The following is a 17290-nucleotide window of genomic DNA, read 5'->3' as shown; positions in this document are numbered from 1 at the left end:
CTGGTCTCAGCGACAGGCGACCCCCAGTGCCCAGGTCCCGGCCGCGAGGATTGGGGGCGTGATCTTGAGGTCCGCCCGCGGGCCTGGAGGGCACGCACGCTGGGCACTTGGCCGTGTCAGCTCGCGGCCGGCTTCAGACAGACGAAGTCCTAGTGGTACAGTAACTAGTACCTTTGAACGCATGGGCACTGTGCGAACTCAGTGGACGTGGAGGGGCAGCTGAATGGACTGGGCGATGTGTCCCAGCTTACGGTAGCCGTTTCAGTTACATACCAGCGGACTGGACTAAGTGGGGTCGCAAAGAGTCGGACACGACTGAGCGACTGATCTGATCTGATCTGATCGAGGGCAGACCTCCCAAGCAGTCTATTGTCAGAAAGCTTTGGCCTATGCTCATGGAGCTGGGAGCTGAGTGCGGGAGCCAGGTGGCCGGCTGCTGGTTCCCTTGAACCTGTCACCCCTTGGTCTGACATCCCTCGCCGAACGGGAAAGGCCCTATTCGATTTATTTCACCGGACACTTACGCGAGGGTCTCACTGTCCTTGTACTTTGCAGTTAACAAAGTTTACGAGTCTGGTTAAGCCAGAAGAGCCAAGGCGGGATCCCGCGGACCCACTCTGGGTCTTTCAGCCGAGAATGCTTCGAAACCTGCGGGGCCTGAGCCTCGCGGCTCTCCGTACCTGACTTTCGGCGTGGACGCGGTCCCGCGCTTTCTGGCGTGAGGGTCAGAGGGCGCGCCGCGAGCGGAGGCGGCGGCAGTCATGAACGAGGCTGGTGGCGCTGAGGAGACCTGTCGGGTTAGTGCGGGCATCCAGGTCTCGGCCTGTGGGCTCTCCCGCTCCCCCACACCGCTCCTGGGTGCCGTCCAGTGTGCTCGGGAGGGCCCTGGGCGTCGTCCGCAGACAGCGTGCCTTGGGTAGGGGATGGCAACCCCTGCCTTGGAAAATTGTCCCAATCCTCGGGTGTGCGGGTCCAGGGGGCGGCACAGGGGGCGGTGGGCGTGCTCCTGTGATCCGCCGGGCCTGGCCGCCCGCGAGGCCCTGGCCGTGTTGGACTTGTCAGCCTTTGGTGCCCAGCTGTCGAGTTCAGATCTAGGTTGTGTCCGCGGTCCTGGGGTTCTTGAGAGTCACCTGGCTTCCCTGTTTCCCCGTTTCCCAGGGTTGTGGTCGGTACGAAGCAGGGCGGCCTATAAAGGGCCTGGCGCACCCAGTACACATCCATCCCGATGCCTTTCTCGCCTGATAGCTTGCTGCCGGAGCATTAAGAAAAAGTTGCCCGCGTTTTCTTTGGCGTTCTGGAATAGGGCCTTGTTGGCACTTTAAAAAAAACTGGCTCATAGTGTGAAAGCTGGGGCTTGAGCTCTCTGGATGTAATATACATAGAAAACAGTACATTAGGTAAAGACGTGCTTTGAAACTATTTTGAGCACACGAGGCCTTAAAGAAAAGGAAGCAAGCTGAGTTGGGCTGCTGGTTTTAGTCATCTGAGGAGACCTGTAATCTTGAGATCTGCTTGTTTTTCTAGCACATGGGAACTAAAGAAGAATTTGTTAAAGTCAGAAAGAAGGACCTTGAACGACTGACAACTGAAGTGATGCAAATACGGGACTTCTTACCCAGAATACTAAATGGGGAAGTACTGGAAACCTTCCAGAAATTAAAGATTGTAGAAAAAAGTGAGTCATATTTCATCTTCAGCAGTCACTGATGGTCACAGCAGTGTGTTTCAGCAGGTTTACCTTATGTAAATAACTGGGAAACTGGGAAGTGATTGTAAATAAACTTCAAGATACTGTTACAGTCTTTGTAATTACCTTTGGGAGAGTCAGATAAGACTTGTAAGAAGGGGCAAAAGGCAAAGCACTCGCTCAGTCGTGTCTGACTCTTTGCGACTCCATGGACTGTATAGCCTACCAGGCTCCTCCATCCGAGGGATTCTCCAGGCAAGAGTACTGGAGTGGGTTGCCATTTCCTTCTCCAGGAGATCTTCCTAACCCAGGGATCGAACCCGAGTTTCCCGCACTGCAGGCAGATGCTTTACCATCTGAGCCACCAGGGAAGCTCCATAAGAAGGGGAGGGGCCCACAAATGAGTAACTTGGCTTTGTGTAGGTTCCTGTTGGAGGAAGGGTTGCCAACTTTCTGAGTATCTGTTCCTAGCTCTTTACCTTTTATCTTTGGCAGAAGGGTTTTATACTTTTATTATTTAAAAGCTCTGTTCTAAAAATTAAGTCCTTTCTTGTATACATACATACAATCTTATACAAGATCCTCTTACGCAAGGATCCTTCTTTGTAAAAGGATCTTGCCATTTAGCAACCTTGCATGGATTCAGGCGTGTTTAGAGGTACGGTCTCTCTCGGTGGAGGAACCGCTCAGTTCTAGCACCGATTTAAGTTGCTAGAACTTGTCATTTCAGGTTCTGAGATTTGAGCTCAGCCATTGCATCAGGTATTGGTCTAGAAGCCTCTGTTGGAGTTCTTGGGGGTGTTTTGGATTGATTCAGTTACTTTCCTGACAGAGGCTGAGTTACTGTTAAATCAGCTGTCAGTGGTTAAGGCTAACTTACCGTTACACTGACCATTTGCTATCACTACCTAGCCTCTAGAAGAGGTGTGTCTGGGGGCCATATCATATCGTTAGCTCTAGTCCAGACAAGAAGCTGTCTGGACTCAACAGTACATGTCTCTGGTTTGTGGAAGAGCATCCGGTCAAGGGGCTGGCATCCAGTTAGAAGCGAGAGTGCTATGTTCCCATGGGACCCTGCCTGTTTATTCTGCCTTAGGAGTCCTCAGATGCACCCTCCCTGGCCCGTGGTGTGCTCCGCGAGGCGGGCTCCTGCAGATTGCGTGCCTCTTACTTCCTTGCTGGTTGCCAGTGAAGACTCACCGAGAGAAGGAAGCCATGGGCAGGAGGAGTTGGGGGTGTTTCCTCCTGCTCCCTCCATAGCCGTGACCCTTGGCCAGGGGCCTCCTCCACATTCCCAGCTCTCACCAGGCTGCAGGAACACTGTCCCCTCTCCTCCTTTCAGCTGGAGGCCTGCTGTCAGTCCCAGGTGCCTTACCATCCTTGTCGGGTCTCTGGCCCCTGCTCTGCCCTTTGTAGGTAGTCCTTTCCATAAAGTCCACAGCAGGGCTTCTTTGTTTCCACCTGGGATGTTGCCAGGTATGCCCCCCATCACTGGTTACCGTAGCTCCAGGTCGCTGTCGACCGCACGTGCGTTCAGCAGCCTCAGAAGAGCAGTCAGTCATCTTGTGTGCCTGTGTCTTTAGGGAGGCAAGTGCTGACGAGCAGCTGAGGATGTTAGCCTGCTGGGTAGGTATACTCCTCACTGCGGATTAACACACTGGCATTCTGAAAAACACAGGAACTTCTCATGAGCTGGTTAGCACAAGTCAATTTTTGGAGATTAATTCTCTGTCAGAATCAAACTAGTGGTTACAAAAGCGAGGTCCGTAACTGCATCCGTGGTGACATGATCACAGGCAGACTTTAGGAGGTCTTGCCTCACGGCCCTCGGCCTCCCCAGCTGTGTCGTCACCTCCTTTCCCATCCGTCTTCTCAGTCTGCTCTGCAGGTTCGTCCTCCTCTGCAGCAGCTGTCCAGCTAGTGGAGGCGCTCAGGCTCTTCTGCCCTCACCGCATGGCCTCTCCAAGGGCAGTCTGCACACTGGTGGCTTCAGCTGCCATCTTGATGCCCGTGGCTCCTAGGCTTTCCTCTAGCCTCACCTCTTCTCCAGGGTCGGGGCCTGTTTCTAACTCATACTTGGCATTTCTTCTTACTTGTTTCACATTCACTTCAGATTCTAGTGTGATCGGCCTGCAGCCCTCAGGAAGGACCTGTGTTCTGACGAGGTCAGGTTACTGGCTGGTTGAGGTGAGGGGGACCACTCACTGCAGCAGAGGAACCATGGGCCTCTTGCCACCAGAGGAAGAGACAAGTGTTGCTCTAGGATTTGGAATGGGGCGGAGTGTAGGTGGCATGCGGCGAGGCTGTGTTCTCATGGGCTCCACGTGGAGTAAGGCTGTGTGTGAAGGGGTCAGCACCGGGTCTCACCGCAGTGGCCCCAGGTCCTGTTTCTTTGGAAACTACAAAATGTAGATAGAAGAACATGAGGTCTAGGAACCTTTTATTTGAATCCCTGCAGCCAGTTGGCTGTTCAGGCTGGGCTCCCTGTCACAGCAACTGCCATCCCACAGGCGAGTGCGTGTGTTTCCTCCTTCTCACCAGTATAAGTCCAAACAGCAGAAGTTCTGGTAGTCCGGGGTTTTACAGGATAAAACAAACCAGCCGCCACTGAAGGAGGGGTCATCATGACAGTTTCCTCTTGCAGCGTGTCCTTGGTAGAAATATTGTTTCCTGTTAACTTGGCAGCCAGCTTTCTGTGTCTGTTCTCCAAGCCCAGCAGATTGCAGGACAGATTTTCACGTTCTCAGAGGGAGGCAGTGTTACTTTCTCACATCTGACGCGTGCTGTCCCTCCCCCACCCCCCGGACACTGGACTTTGGCAGCCTCCCCAGGGCACTGCCATCCAGAGACCTAGGATCTTCCTTGCTGCCCGCCTCTCCTCTCACTCTCCACTCCCCTTCCACCCCCTACCTGTCTCCCAGGGAGTCTTGTACTTTTTTCCTCGTGGATGCATCAAGAGTTCCTCAGCTGCCTCCACTGTCACTGCTACCACCCATGGCCTTTTGCCTGAATCCCTGCTTCCCAACAGCTGTCACTCGCTGCCACTCGCCAGTCCACTCTGAATACTGTAGCCTGATTGGTTTTTGACAATTCAGTTCAATTTTGTCATTCCCCTGCTTACATCAGTTATCATGGTTTCTCCTTGCTCTTCAGATAAAGACCAAAAAAATCAAACCCCTACCCAAAACCTCTCCCAGCTTAAACCTTAACACTGTACCACAGCTTGAAAGGCTTTGTGTTATTGGACTTAACCTCCTACACAGACTCACTTCTTATCTAACCGCCTAACTGTTATCTGTCTTCCTGTTAGATGCTCTCACAATATGCTGTACTTTTTCATCAGACAGTATGGTTTTAGCCCCCTCTTCCAGTGTAAGTTGGTATATTCTCTGAGCCTGGCTGATTCCTTGAGGAATCACGTGAGCTGGAGCTCTGAGGAACAGGTCCCTCAGAGCCTGTCCAAGGATCGCAGGGCAGCAGCAGGAGCTGTGTAGCATGTGTTTATCCCCCATCTCCCTGGCCTGTGGTCCAGGGGAGCTCCTGGCTTTGTGTGCCTCCCATCTTAACCAGTGACAAGGGCAATGTGAAGATAGGAATGGGTGCCGGCAGGGAAGAAGGAGGGAGAAGCCACACACCTGACTTTAGGGCAGGTTTCTTTGGAGAACAGGTGTGGGTTTTGGATGCTTGGGATGGGCTCAGGCTGCACAGGCCAGCCAGGGAACTCAGGATGGCGTGATGGGTGTCAGGTCTGCCTTTCGCGTAGGAACTTAGTTTCCTGTGGGAGACTAGGCAAGTAGGTGGTAGAGGCTGGAATACTTCGGCAAGGGTATTGCCTGAGAGTCTTTAGGGAACAGATGAGTATCGAGGGCAGAGGCAACATTAGAAGGAAAAGGGGAAGACTTTTTAGGCTAGGATGCAGCATGTATGAGAGTCACAAATGGGTGTGAGCAGGGTTGGGTGAGAGTTAAGCTCATTTTCCTGCTTGACAGGTGGAATAGAGGTTGGGGTAGTGCAGATGTCAGAAAATGTGAGCAGTTTATAGAAGACAAAATAATGATGGATTATTTTACGTTTGAAAGGAGAGGCAGATGAAAATGAGCACATGGAAATGATATCTAAATAGTGATCAAAAGCACATTTTCAGGGGAATGATTTTGTATCTGAGTGTAGGACATGTTGAGGACTTGGTTGGCAGATGGAGAATTAATGTAGACTGCTAGTCAAGGAAGGTCTCAACTTTATGTGAGGGTATGGACTCTGCCTTGTGATAGAATGTGAGGGGAAGTGGTTGGTTGAGAGTAACTGGGGGCCAAGTGCAGCAGGAGGAATCTGAGGACGGAGTCCTCTGCAAGCTGCTGCTCACGAACGTCTACAGCGGGGGGTGGCAGCGCTCACCTCGCTGCAGGCGTCGGGGTTGAAAGTGCCGTCCTCTTTGGCACGTGCTTGACCTAGGTGTGCCTGGGACGCCCTCCCTCAGGTGGAGGGGGCCCTGGCTGTCCACATGATGACTGTGGAGCTGCACAGTCCTCGCTGCGGGTGTGGCGGCCGGCTGCAGAGTCGCGCTCCGGTAGGGTGGGGTCAGCCCGTCTGGCTCCCCTGTGGCTCAGGGTCTGCTGTGCACAGAGGAAGTGAGCTCGCCCCTTCTCTCCCATCCCTCCCAGGCTTATTCTTCCCGCAGTGAAGGAGTTACTACCACATCAATGGGTGTCAACAATTTGTTTTAAACTGGGAGAGCCCTGCTTTTTTAAAATTAAAGTTTATGTAGTATGTGGTTGTTCAACCTGTAAAATAAATGGAGGTTGTATTTTATGCATAATTATTTGAAAAATTCAGTTTCGTAACACTTATTTTTAAAACCAGTGGGTACAGTGAAGGTGTTTTGATGAAAACAAGTGTACTACTAGAGATTTTGGAAGACAGTTGTAGTACTCGGTGTCCTATTTCTATTTTCATGCTGCTGGTTTTTTATTTTTGATCATACTGTGCAGCTTGTCGGATTGTGGTTCCTGGTGAGTGAAAGCTCAGAGTCCTTGCCACCAGACTGCCAGGAAATTCTCTCCAGTTTCACTTTTAATTTTGGTTGTTAAGTAGCAAGAAAAAGACAAATCCCAGAGGTGAGTTGCAAATGAGAAGGCTTTTAAACAGCTCACTTTGCAACATCAGGATGGTTTTCAATTAAACTGATCTTGAAGCTTGGAATCAGATGTTTCTCAATTAAGTCACAAAGTCTAATTTCTTGTCTTTCCTAGTTGGTGTTCATTTTGGAGAGAGATGATGGAAAGGCCACTCAGCCTGTTTAAACTTTCATTGTCTTATAGAAAACACTCTCCAGATGCATTCTGTTGCACTTGAGATGCTAAACAGTAGGCTTTGAGGACAGCTTGCCACCTCAGTGGTGGTCTGTCAGAGTCATCCGAAGTATTTAATTTTACATGTGGACACCAGGTGTAAACTGCAGTCTCACTGCTGACATTTTAAAATTTGCAGCATTAGTTTTAACTTTATGAACTTCCTTGTTTAAATAAGTATGTTTAAATGCCAGCACCGTGAGCCAACTTGTTTTGTACATTGACTCTCAGCAGTGACTACAAAGGAGTGCAGCCATGATATACTGAAGAGTTATTTGACTAGTTTTTTAGCAGTGGAAAAAATAACTTTGTATGATTTCAAATCTGTACAGCAGCACCTTGCCTCTGAGCACAGCGCAGTAGCACTCGCTGCGGTGGGGGCGGTGCTGTATCATCTATGCTGTCTGTGTCTGTGTTACAAATAGCTGCCAGCCGCCTGTGCCGAACTGACCCAGTGCCTTTTATCGGAAAGACAGTTTTTCCCTCCTGTGCTAGTGTCTTTTGTCGTGGTGGCTATTTATGTACGGGTCTGCGTCTCAGTTCTTTCTTAGTTTTATGATTTATTTTAAAATTATTTTTAGATATTACTATTTATTAGTTTTTGTGTTGATTTTCTACTTGGTAATGTTTTTACTCTAGCTCCCTGATGAAACTCTCATTACTTGCTTCTGGAACATACTGATCACAGTTATTTCAGAGTTTGAGTCTGATAAATCTACTCTCTGGATCACCTGTTGATCTGCTTATATTGTCTATTTTTCCTCTTGGTGGTCCTGGTAATTTTTTTTTTTAATTATTATTGATTAATGGAGTTTTTAAAAATGGAGTGTGTTGAGCCTCTGGAAAGTGATATTTTTCTCCAGCAAGGATTTTCCCCCCAGCTTCTCTCAGGATGGAGTCCGAGTAGATCACTGTAACCCAGTCGGATTGAGCTGGTTCACGGCTGGTTTGAGCTGGCCTGTTTCTAGTTCTTTCTCCTTCTTAGGGTTTTGGTTCTTCTAGGGGATGTAACTGAGCGCTCGAGTCATTTCTTAGAGTCCTTCTGTCCAGGAGGCCCTGACCTTCAGTTCTGATCTCTCCAGTGCCATAAGACTGCTGGTAGCTCTGTGTGGCCTCCTGGGCTCTCTCCATCGCACCCCCCACCTCCTCCCACCCCCACCCCCCACCCCCACTGCCTTCCTCTGTAGCCGCTCTACCCTTACATGCTACTGAGTGCCTGTGGGGTCTCAGCTGTCTCATAGCTCTGTGCTCGATTCCCTCTGCCTGGTGAGAAGCTCCTCCTGGCCTTGCTGCTTCTGCCTCTGCTGCTTTTGAGTGTGCAGGTGCCTGGGGAAGAGGGGCTGGAAGGCTGGGCTTGCTCCTTCAGTGCGCTCCCTCTCCTCTGGAGGGTCCTGGCTCTCAAGGCCTGTGTAGTGTGGTGACTCAGACACTTTGAAACAGCTTTTTGTGGTTTGTTCAGATTCTACTTCCTACTTGTTCTTGGAGGAAGATTGATCTGTTCAGTCACTGTGCTAGCTGGAAATGGAAGTTCTTCCATGTATGTTGTTATGATTTTTAAATTGTTACAAATACTTCGGGATGTCATACAGAAAATACAGGCTATGGAGACATTCTAAAGATACATGACAATTAAATGCAATACCTGAAGCTAGACTCGATGCTGTACCTTGAAGGAAAAAATGCTATAAAGGGCACTCTTAGGTCAAATGACAAAATTCTAATGTCCATGGTAGATTAGATAAAGGTATTAATTTGTCTGAAGTTGACAACTGTTTATACTGGGTGTCTAAGACAGTATCCCTATTGGAAAATATTCCCTGAAGTATTCAGAAGTAAAGAATTGTGCTAATGTAACTTACCCTTAACTGGCTGAAAAATACAGTGTGTATGTGTTTGTGTATGGTTCAAATGATGAGTGAATGTGGTGAAATGTTAACTGTAGGTAAGTCTGTGTAATGGGTACATGGATATTCTTTGTATTATTTTAATCCATGCAACATTTTGTAAGTTTGAAATTATTTCCAAATAAAACATTGAAAAAACATATTATAAAATGGAAATACTAATTAAATGTTTACAGAACCGTAAGCATTCCTGAGGTGCTTGGGTTCTTAGCCGTGGGGTTTGGAAAGCACTGCACTCCATGATTTCTAAAGCATTTGTGGGGTTGTTTTGAGATTAATTTCCCAGGAGCTTGATATGAATAAGAGGAGGGACCTTTGTTTCTGTTCAGAGTAGAATTATTCTGGCTCAGAGAAATATGAACTAGAGAGAGAATCATTAGAGCACAGTCTAATCATTAGTGAGTGAGTGCCAAGAAGAGATGTCTTTTTAAAGCAGGATGATACATCACCACTTTCTGTTTTGGCTGTGCTGGGTCTTCACTGTGGCACGTGGGGTTCTCCAGTTGCAGTGCGCTGGCTTCTCTCGTTGTGTCCTGGGGGCTCCAGTGCAAGGCTCAGTAGTTGCCCCACAGCACGTGGGATCCTCGTTCCCTGACCTGAGATCAAACCCAAGTCTGTTGCATTGGAAGGCAGACTCTTAACCACTGGACCAGTACGGGAATCACCCCAAAAGAGATTTAATTTGATCAGAAGTTTATTATTCGCTTCCCTGATGGCTCAGCTGGTAAAGAATCTGCCTGCAGTGTGGGAGTCTTGGGTTCAATCCCTGGGTTGAGAAGATCCTCTGGAGAAGGGAATGGCAACCCACTCCAGTATTCTTGGCTGGAGAATCCCATAGACAGAGGAACCTGGTGAACTACAGTCCATGGGGTCGTAAAGAGTCAGACACAACTGAGTGACTAACACTTTCCTTTATTGTGGTCCAGATGAAGTATTAGCAGAATGTATCAAGTCCAAGTCCTGGCAGGAAACAGAAGATGTAAACAGAGTATCGTGAGGACAGACCAAGGTGGCCAGGTTTGGGGCACCAGGAGTTGGGAGGCAAAGGCCCAGGACCTGGAGGAGTGGGGCTCTGTGGCCTCCCAGAGAGCGGGCAGGTTGGCAGGACGGTGGGTGCTTGGCATGGCCACAGTCTCAGCTGCTTGAACCTGGCAGGGGCCATGTGGTGGGGAAGCAGATGTCCCAACCTGCCTCCTGTTTTTGTTTCCTGGGGGAGGCCCACTTTCCAAATTCAACAGGAATCCATAAGCAAGGGAGGCTGGTTGCTATGGATGTTGACTTCAAGCCTCTTACCTGTTGGGCCAGAGCAGGTTGGAGAGATCTGAAGGGCACATGGGGACTGTCCAGAATACACGGAATGGGAAAGGAGAAAATTGACCGTTCGGGGCTTATGGGCTGAGGAGCAGACAGCTAGCCAAGGTGGAAGCGGTAGAGACGTGTAGTTGTTCAGTTGCTCAGTTGTGTCTGACTCTGCAACACCATAGACGGCAGCGTGCCAGGCCCCCTTGTCCTCCACTATCTCCCAGAGCTTGCTCAGATTCTTGTCCATTGAGTTGGTGATGCCATCCAACCATCTCATCCTCTGTTGCCCCTTTCTCCTCCTGCCCTCAGTCTTTCCCAGCATCAGGGTCTTTTCCAATGAGTCAGCTCTTCTCATCAGGTGGCAAAGTATTGGAGTCTCTGCATCAGTCCTTCCAAGGAATATTCAGGGTTGATTTCCTTTAGGGTTGACTGATTTGATCTCCTTGCAGTCCAAGGGACTCTCAAGAGTCTTCTCTACCACACAATTTGAAAGTATTAATTCTTCAGCGATCAGTCTTATTTATGGTCCAATTGTCACATCTGTATGTGACTACTGGAGAAACCATCAGTTCAGTTCAGTCGCTCAGTCGTGTCCGACTCTTTGCGACCCCATGAACTGCAGCACACCAGCCTCCCTGTCCATCACCAGCTCCCGGAGTTCACTCAAACTCATGTCCATCGAGTCGGTGATGCCATCCAGCCATCTCGTCTTCTGTCGTCCCCTTCTCCTCCTGCCCCCAATCCCTCCCAGCATCAGGGTCTTTTCCAATGAGTCAACTCTTCACATGAGGTGGCCAAAGTATTGGAGTTTCAGCTTCAGCATCAGTCCTTCCAATGAACACCCAGGACTGATCTCCTTTAGGATGGACTGGTTGTATCTCCTTGCAGTCCAAGGGACTCTCAAGAGTCTTCTCCAACACCACAGTTCAAAAGCATCAATTCTTTGACACTCAGCTTTCTTTACAGTCCAACTCTCACATCCATACATGACCACTGGAAAAACCATAGCCTTGACTAGACGAACCTTTGTTGGCAAAGTAATATCTCTGCTTTTCAATATACTATCTAGGTTGGTCATAACTTTCCTTCCAAGGAGTAAGCATCTTTTAATTTCATGGCTGCAGTCACCACCTGCAGTGATTTTGGAGCCCCCAAAAATAAAGTCTGACACTGTTTCCACTGTTTCCCCATCTATTTGCCATAAAGTGATGGGACTGGATGCCATGATCTTAGTTTTCTGAATGTTGAGCTTTAAGCCAACTTTTTCACTCTCCTCTTTAACTTTCATCAAGAGGCTTTTTAGTTCCTCTTCACTTTCTGCCATAAGGGTGGTGTCATCTGCATATCTGAGGTTACTGATATTTCTCCTGGCAATCTTGATTCCAGCTTGTGCTTCTTCCAGCCCAGCGTTTCTCATGATGTACTCTGCATATAAGTTAAATAAGCAGGGTGACAATATACAGCCTTGACGTACTCCTTTTCCTATTTGAAACCAGTCTGTTGTTCCATGTCCAGTTATAACTGTTGCTTGCTTCCTGACCTGCATACAGATTTCTCAAGAGGCAGGTCAGGTAGTCTGGTATTCCCATCTCTTTCAGAATTTTCCACAGTTTATTGTGATCCACACAGTCAGAGACTTTGGCATAGTCAGTAAAGCAGAAATAGATGTTTTTCTGGAAATCTCTTCCTTTTTCGATGATCCAGCAGATGTTGGCAATTTGATCTCTGGTTCCTCTACTTTAAAACCAGCTTGAACATCTGGAAGTTCACGGTTCACGTATTGCTGAAGCCTGGCTTGGAGAATTTTGAGCATTACTTTACTAGCGTGTGAGATGAGTGCAATTGTGCAGTAGTTTGAGCATTCTTTGGCATTGCCTTTCTTTGGGATTGGAATGAAAACTGACCTTTTCCAGTCCTGTGGCCACTGCTGAGTTTTCCAAATTTGCTGGCATATTGAGTGTAGCACTTTCACAGCATCATCTTTCAGGATTTGAAATAGCTCAACTGGAATTCCATCACCTCCACTAGCTTTGTTCATAGTGATGCTTTCTAAGGCCCACTTGACTTCACATTCCAGGATGTCTGGCTCTAGGTCAGTGATCACACCATCGTGATTATCTGGGTCGTGAAGCTCTTTTTTGTACAGTTCTTTTGTGTATTCTTGCCACCTCTTCTTAATATCTTCTGCTTCTGTTAGGTCCATACCATTTCTGTCCTTTATTGAGCCCATTTTTGCATGAAATGTTCCCTTGGTATCTCTGATTTTCTTGAAGAGATCTCTAGTCTTTCCCATTCTGTTGTTTTCCTCTATTTCTTTGCATTGATCGCTGAGGAAGGCTTTCTTGTCTTTCCTTGCTATTCTTTGGAACGCTGCATTCAGATGCTTCTATCTTTCCTTTTCTCTTTTGTTTTTCCCTTCTCTTCTTTTCACAGCTCTTTGTAAGGCCTCCCCAGGCAGCCATTTTGCTGTTTTGCATTTGTTTTCCGTGGGGATGGTCTTGATCTCTGTCTCCTGTACAGTGTCATGAACCTCATTCCATAGTTCATCAGGCACTCTATCAGATCTAGGCCCTTAAATCTATTTCTCACTTCCACTGTATAACCATAAGGGATTTGATTAAGGTCATACCTGAATGGTCTAGTGGTTTTCCCTACTTTCTTCAATTTAAGTCTGAATTTGGCAATAAGGAGTTCATGATCTGAGCCACAGTCAGCTCCTGGTCTTGTTTTTGCTGACTGTATAGAGCTTCTCCATCTTTGGCTGCAAAGAATATAATCAGTCTGATTTTGATGTTGACCATCTGTTGATGTCCATGTGTAGAGTTTTCTCTTGTGTTGTTGGAAGAGGGTGTTTGTTATGACTAGTGCTTTCTCTTGACAAAACTCTATTAGACTTTGCCCTGCTTCATTCTGCACTCCAAGGCCAAATTTGCCTGTTACTAGAGGTGTTTCTTGACTTCTACTTTTGCATTCCAGTCCCCTATAATGAAAAGGACATCTTTTTGGGTGTTAGTTCTAAAAGGTCTTGTAGGTCTTCATAGAACTGTTCAACTTCAGCTTCTTCAGCGTTACTGGTTGGGGCATGGACTTGGATTACTGTGATATTGAATGGTTTGCCTTGGAAACGAACAGAGATCATTCTGTCGTTTTTGAGATTGCATCCAAGTACTGCATTTTGGACTCTTTTGTTGACCATGATGGCTACTCCATTTATTCTGAGGGATTCCTGCCCGCAGTAGTAGATATAATGGTCATCTGAGTTAAATTCACCCATTCCATTCCATTTTGGTTCACTGATTCCTAGAATGTCGAACTCCTGTTTGACCACTTCCAATTTGCCTGGATTCATAGACCTAACATTCCAGGTTCCTATGCAATATTGCTCTTTACAGCATCGGACCTTGCTTCTGTCACCAGTCACATCCACAACTGAGTATTGTTTTTGCTTTGGCTCCATCCCTTCATTCTTTCTGGAGTTATTTCTCCACTGATCTCCAGTAGCATATTGGGCACCTGCCGACCCAGGGAGTTCCCCTTTCAGTATCCTATCATTTTGCGTTTTCATACTGTTCATGGGATTCTCAAGGCAAGAATACTGAAGTGGTTTGCCATTCCCTTCTCCAGTGGACCACATTCTGTCAGACCTCTCCACCATGACCCGCCCATCTTGGGTGGCCCCACACGGCATGGCTTAGTTTCATTGAGTTAGACAAGGCTGTGGTCCGTGTGATCAGATTGGCTAGTTTTCTGTGATTATGGTTTCAGTGTGTCTGCCCTCTGATGCCCTCTGGCAACACCTACCATCTTTCTTGTAGCTTTGACTACACAGACCTTTGCTGGCAAAATGATGTCTCTGCTTTTTAATATTCCGTCTAGGTTTGTCATAGCTTTTCTTCCAAGGAGCAAGTATCTTTTAATTTCAAGGCTGCAGTTACTGTCTGCAGTGATTTTGGAGCCCAAGAAAATAAAATCTGTCACTGTTTCCACTTTTCCCCCATCTACTTGCCATGAAGTGATGGATGCCATGGTCTTAGTTTTTTGAATGTTGAGTTTTAAGCTGGCTTTTTTTCACTCTCCTCTTTCACCTTCATCAAGAGGCTCTTTAGTTCCTCTCTGCTTTCAAACCACTCCTGACTACCCAGTTGTTAACATACTTTATGCTAATAAATGAAAAGCAAAAGTCCCTAACTCTTTGCTTAGGGAAGTACTTTATTAGAATTCATGTGAGTTCAACAAGATTGATCTTAGTTTTTTGGTGATAGAATTAAGTTGATATTCAATCAGGTAGGTATTCATTGTATGCTGGGTATTTGTTAAGCTCTGCTAGGTGACCTGGGGATATACACAGGATAAAGTCAGATCCTGTCCCTTGGTAAATTCACAGGTAGACTGAGGAGCTCCTGCGTGGAGATGTGAAAAGATAGCGCCCAGTACGGTGGCGGCACCAGCCCAGGAGAGAGTTGTATTAGTCACGTCTTCTTCTTAGGAAACAGTGCTCCAGTGGCCTTTACGTTAGAAAAAGCAGCAGATTTTTGGCAGTGCAGGAAGAAAAAAAATGCTACTTCCATATTCTTGTTCCAGCTCTCCTCCCCTACTCCTTTTGGTTTGTTTAAAAAATTGGACAGCTAATTAAAGTGTTGTTTGGCTAGAAATGCATTTAAAATCTTTAACTCAGAGTTTTTTTTAAATGAATCCTAGTATATTCTCATTTTTTCACTTTTTCAACTTAAATATCTTGACAGGCTGATTAGGTTAAAATGAGGTCTTTAGAATAAGTCCTAGCCCAGTGTGACTGGTATCCTTATTAAAAGAGGAAAGCTGGACACTGAGGTCGGCGTACACGGAGGGAAAGTGGAGTGAAGAGATGGGGAGGCAGGCGGGATTCTGCTGCCACAACCCAGGGCTGCCTGGACCACCAGCAGGTGGGAGGGGCGGGGAAGGGTCCTTTCTCCACAAGTTTCAGAGCAAGTGTGTCCCTGCTGACACCTCAGTTCTGAGCTGCAGCCTGCAGAACAACGTGAGGATGCATTTCTGGTCTAAGCCACCCAGTCTGTGGGCTTTGTTAGGGTAGGTCTAGGGAACTAATACACCATCCAGATCTTGGCTCATGTAAGGATGGACTCTTACTATGAGACAACATGGTGTCTGACTCTTTGCAACCCCATGGACTGTAGCCTGTTTGTATCTTTCCTGTGGATAAGTTGATAGTCATTCTCATGTTATTAAAGCTATCAAAGAAGAATTCTGAGTTTCTGAAGATAAATAGATGTTGAACTGGCCCGTGAGTTAGGTTGTTTCTGTGTCAGTTGTCTTGGCCATCCTTTTACTCAGTTAAGGGTTAGCAGGTTTTTATTCCTTCATTTTGCATGCTAAAGCTTAGCAGTTGAAATCCAATCTAAGCTGGGTGGCAGCCTCTTTCGTGTTCTAATACTGAGACTGGGTAAGGTAATGTCTTGACCATAACGTACTGTTGTTTAGTCTCTAAGTCATGTCCAACTCTTTGCAACCCCATGGACTGTAGCCTGCCAGGCTCCTCTGTCCATGGGGTTTCCCAGGCAAGAATATTGGTTCAAACAAGGGTTTGAACCCTCGTCTCCTGCATTGGCAGGCAAATTCTTAACCACTGAGCCACCAGGGAAGACCATATAATGCACTGTATGTATTAGTGTATTATTTCTGTCTTTGATTTAAAAAAAAAAAAAAACTGTAGGAGAATGAGACATAAAATAGCCAAGCTTTTTCTCTATTCAAGGATTAGCAGAAGACTCTGGTGGCTTAGACGGTAAAGTGTCTGTCTACAATGTCAGAGACCTGGTTTTGATCCCTGGGTTGGGAAGATTCCCTGGGGAAGGAAATGGCAACCCACCCCAGTACTCTTGCCTTGAAAAATCCCATGGACAGAGGAGCTTGGTGCAGGCTACTACCCATTGGGTCGCAGAGTCGGGCATGACTGAGTGACTTCACTTTCATGTAAAGAAGTAAAGTTCGTTTACGTGACAAATATTTATAAAGTGCCACTAGGTGCCATGTCCTAGGCATGTCGCACATGTTCTAAGTATGTGGGATTATCAGCACACAGGAGGATGCATGCCCACCTGCTTTAGGGGCCAAACTGAACAAGCGAGTTTTGTCAGGAGGTGGCGGCAGTGCTCCAGTCTGGCCACCAGGTGGCAGCCTCCTCCTGAGAGCTGGGAGTGGGTGGCAGCCCTGACACAGCCTTTGAATACTGTGGGGTGGAATGGGACGGTTTAACCTCATCCTTTTGTTGTGTTAACCTACAGTAAGGTCATTAGCAGTTATGTGGAGTGAGAGATTATGACGTTATTTTAAAGAGTCTTCTGGGTGGTCTTAATTCCTCCATAGTTTTACATGTAAGACTTGTAGGAGTGTGATTTCCTATTTTCTTTACAGTGTTTGAAAAATATACAGTTAAGTAATAGAAGGAAACATTAAAAGTTAACTGCAAAGAAAAAGTTTTATGCTATTAATAATTTTGTCTCAGTTTAAAAAAAATTTTTTTTTGTCTGCGACCATTTGCAGTTCACATTTCATTCATAATTATTTATGTTTTCGTTTAACATCGTTACAGAACGCAGATATGTAGTTTTCAAAACATAGCGCTTGTTCAGTATAGTTGGTTTCTTGGGTGGCCGGGACTAGTGGGACAAAATAAAGATTTCCAGTGCAAGTCATATTGCGCGTGGTACATCCTGAAACGGCAGAAGAGAGACCTGATGTGAAGGAGAAGAAGGGGTCCCACGCTGCTTCACCCGTTTCTAAGAAACTCATTTTAAGAGAAGCTTTGCCAGTGGCTTCACAATCATTAACTGAATATCTAGCTTTAGGTTTCAATCTCCTGCTCTGGCAAAGGATCTCTGTAAAACGTAATGAAAGTGTCAGTTGCTCAGTCGTGTCTGACTCTGTGACCCCATGACTCTGTGACTGGAAATGGCAACCTACTCCAGTATTCTTACTTGGAAAATTCCATGGACAGAGGAGCCTGGTGGGCTGCAGTCCATGGGGTCGCAAAGAGTCAGACAGAACTGAGC

The 17290-nt window shown here is 47.0% G+C and overlaps 1 protein-coding gene across 4 annotated transcripts in view; it reads left to right on the top strand.

The window, feature by feature from the left end:
* HSF2BP (heat shock transcription factor 2 binding protein) overlaps positions 1–17290 on the top strand; it is an 87426-nt gene that overhangs the window by 344 nt on the left and 69792 nt on the right. For 3 of the 4 annotated variants that reach the window (XR_009737459.1, XM_061422815.1, XM_061422825.1), the window contains exons 1-2: positions 748–797; positions 1525–1675. Coding sequence is in view for 3 of the 4 variants with exons in the window: in XM_061422815.1 (XP_061278799.1) it covers positions 762–797; positions 1525–1675 (187 nt within the window). In the remaining variant the exon portion in view is untranslated. Of the gene's footprint in view, positions 1–555; positions 798–1524; positions 1676–17290 lie in introns of those variants that run through there. The other variant, XM_061422835.1, reaches the window with a different exon arrangement.

The sequence above is a fragment of the Bos javanicus genome, chromosome 1, assembly GCF_032452875.1.
Source record: "Bos javanicus breed banteng chromosome 1, ARS-OSU_banteng_1.0, whole genome shotgun sequence".
In the NCBI taxonomy this organism is placed as follows: domain Eukaryota; kingdom Metazoa; phylum Chordata; class Mammalia; order Artiodactyla; family Bovidae; genus Bos; species Bos javanicus.
Note: the sequence above shows the minus strand (reverse complement) of the source record. Positions and strands in the feature narration are given on the sequence as shown.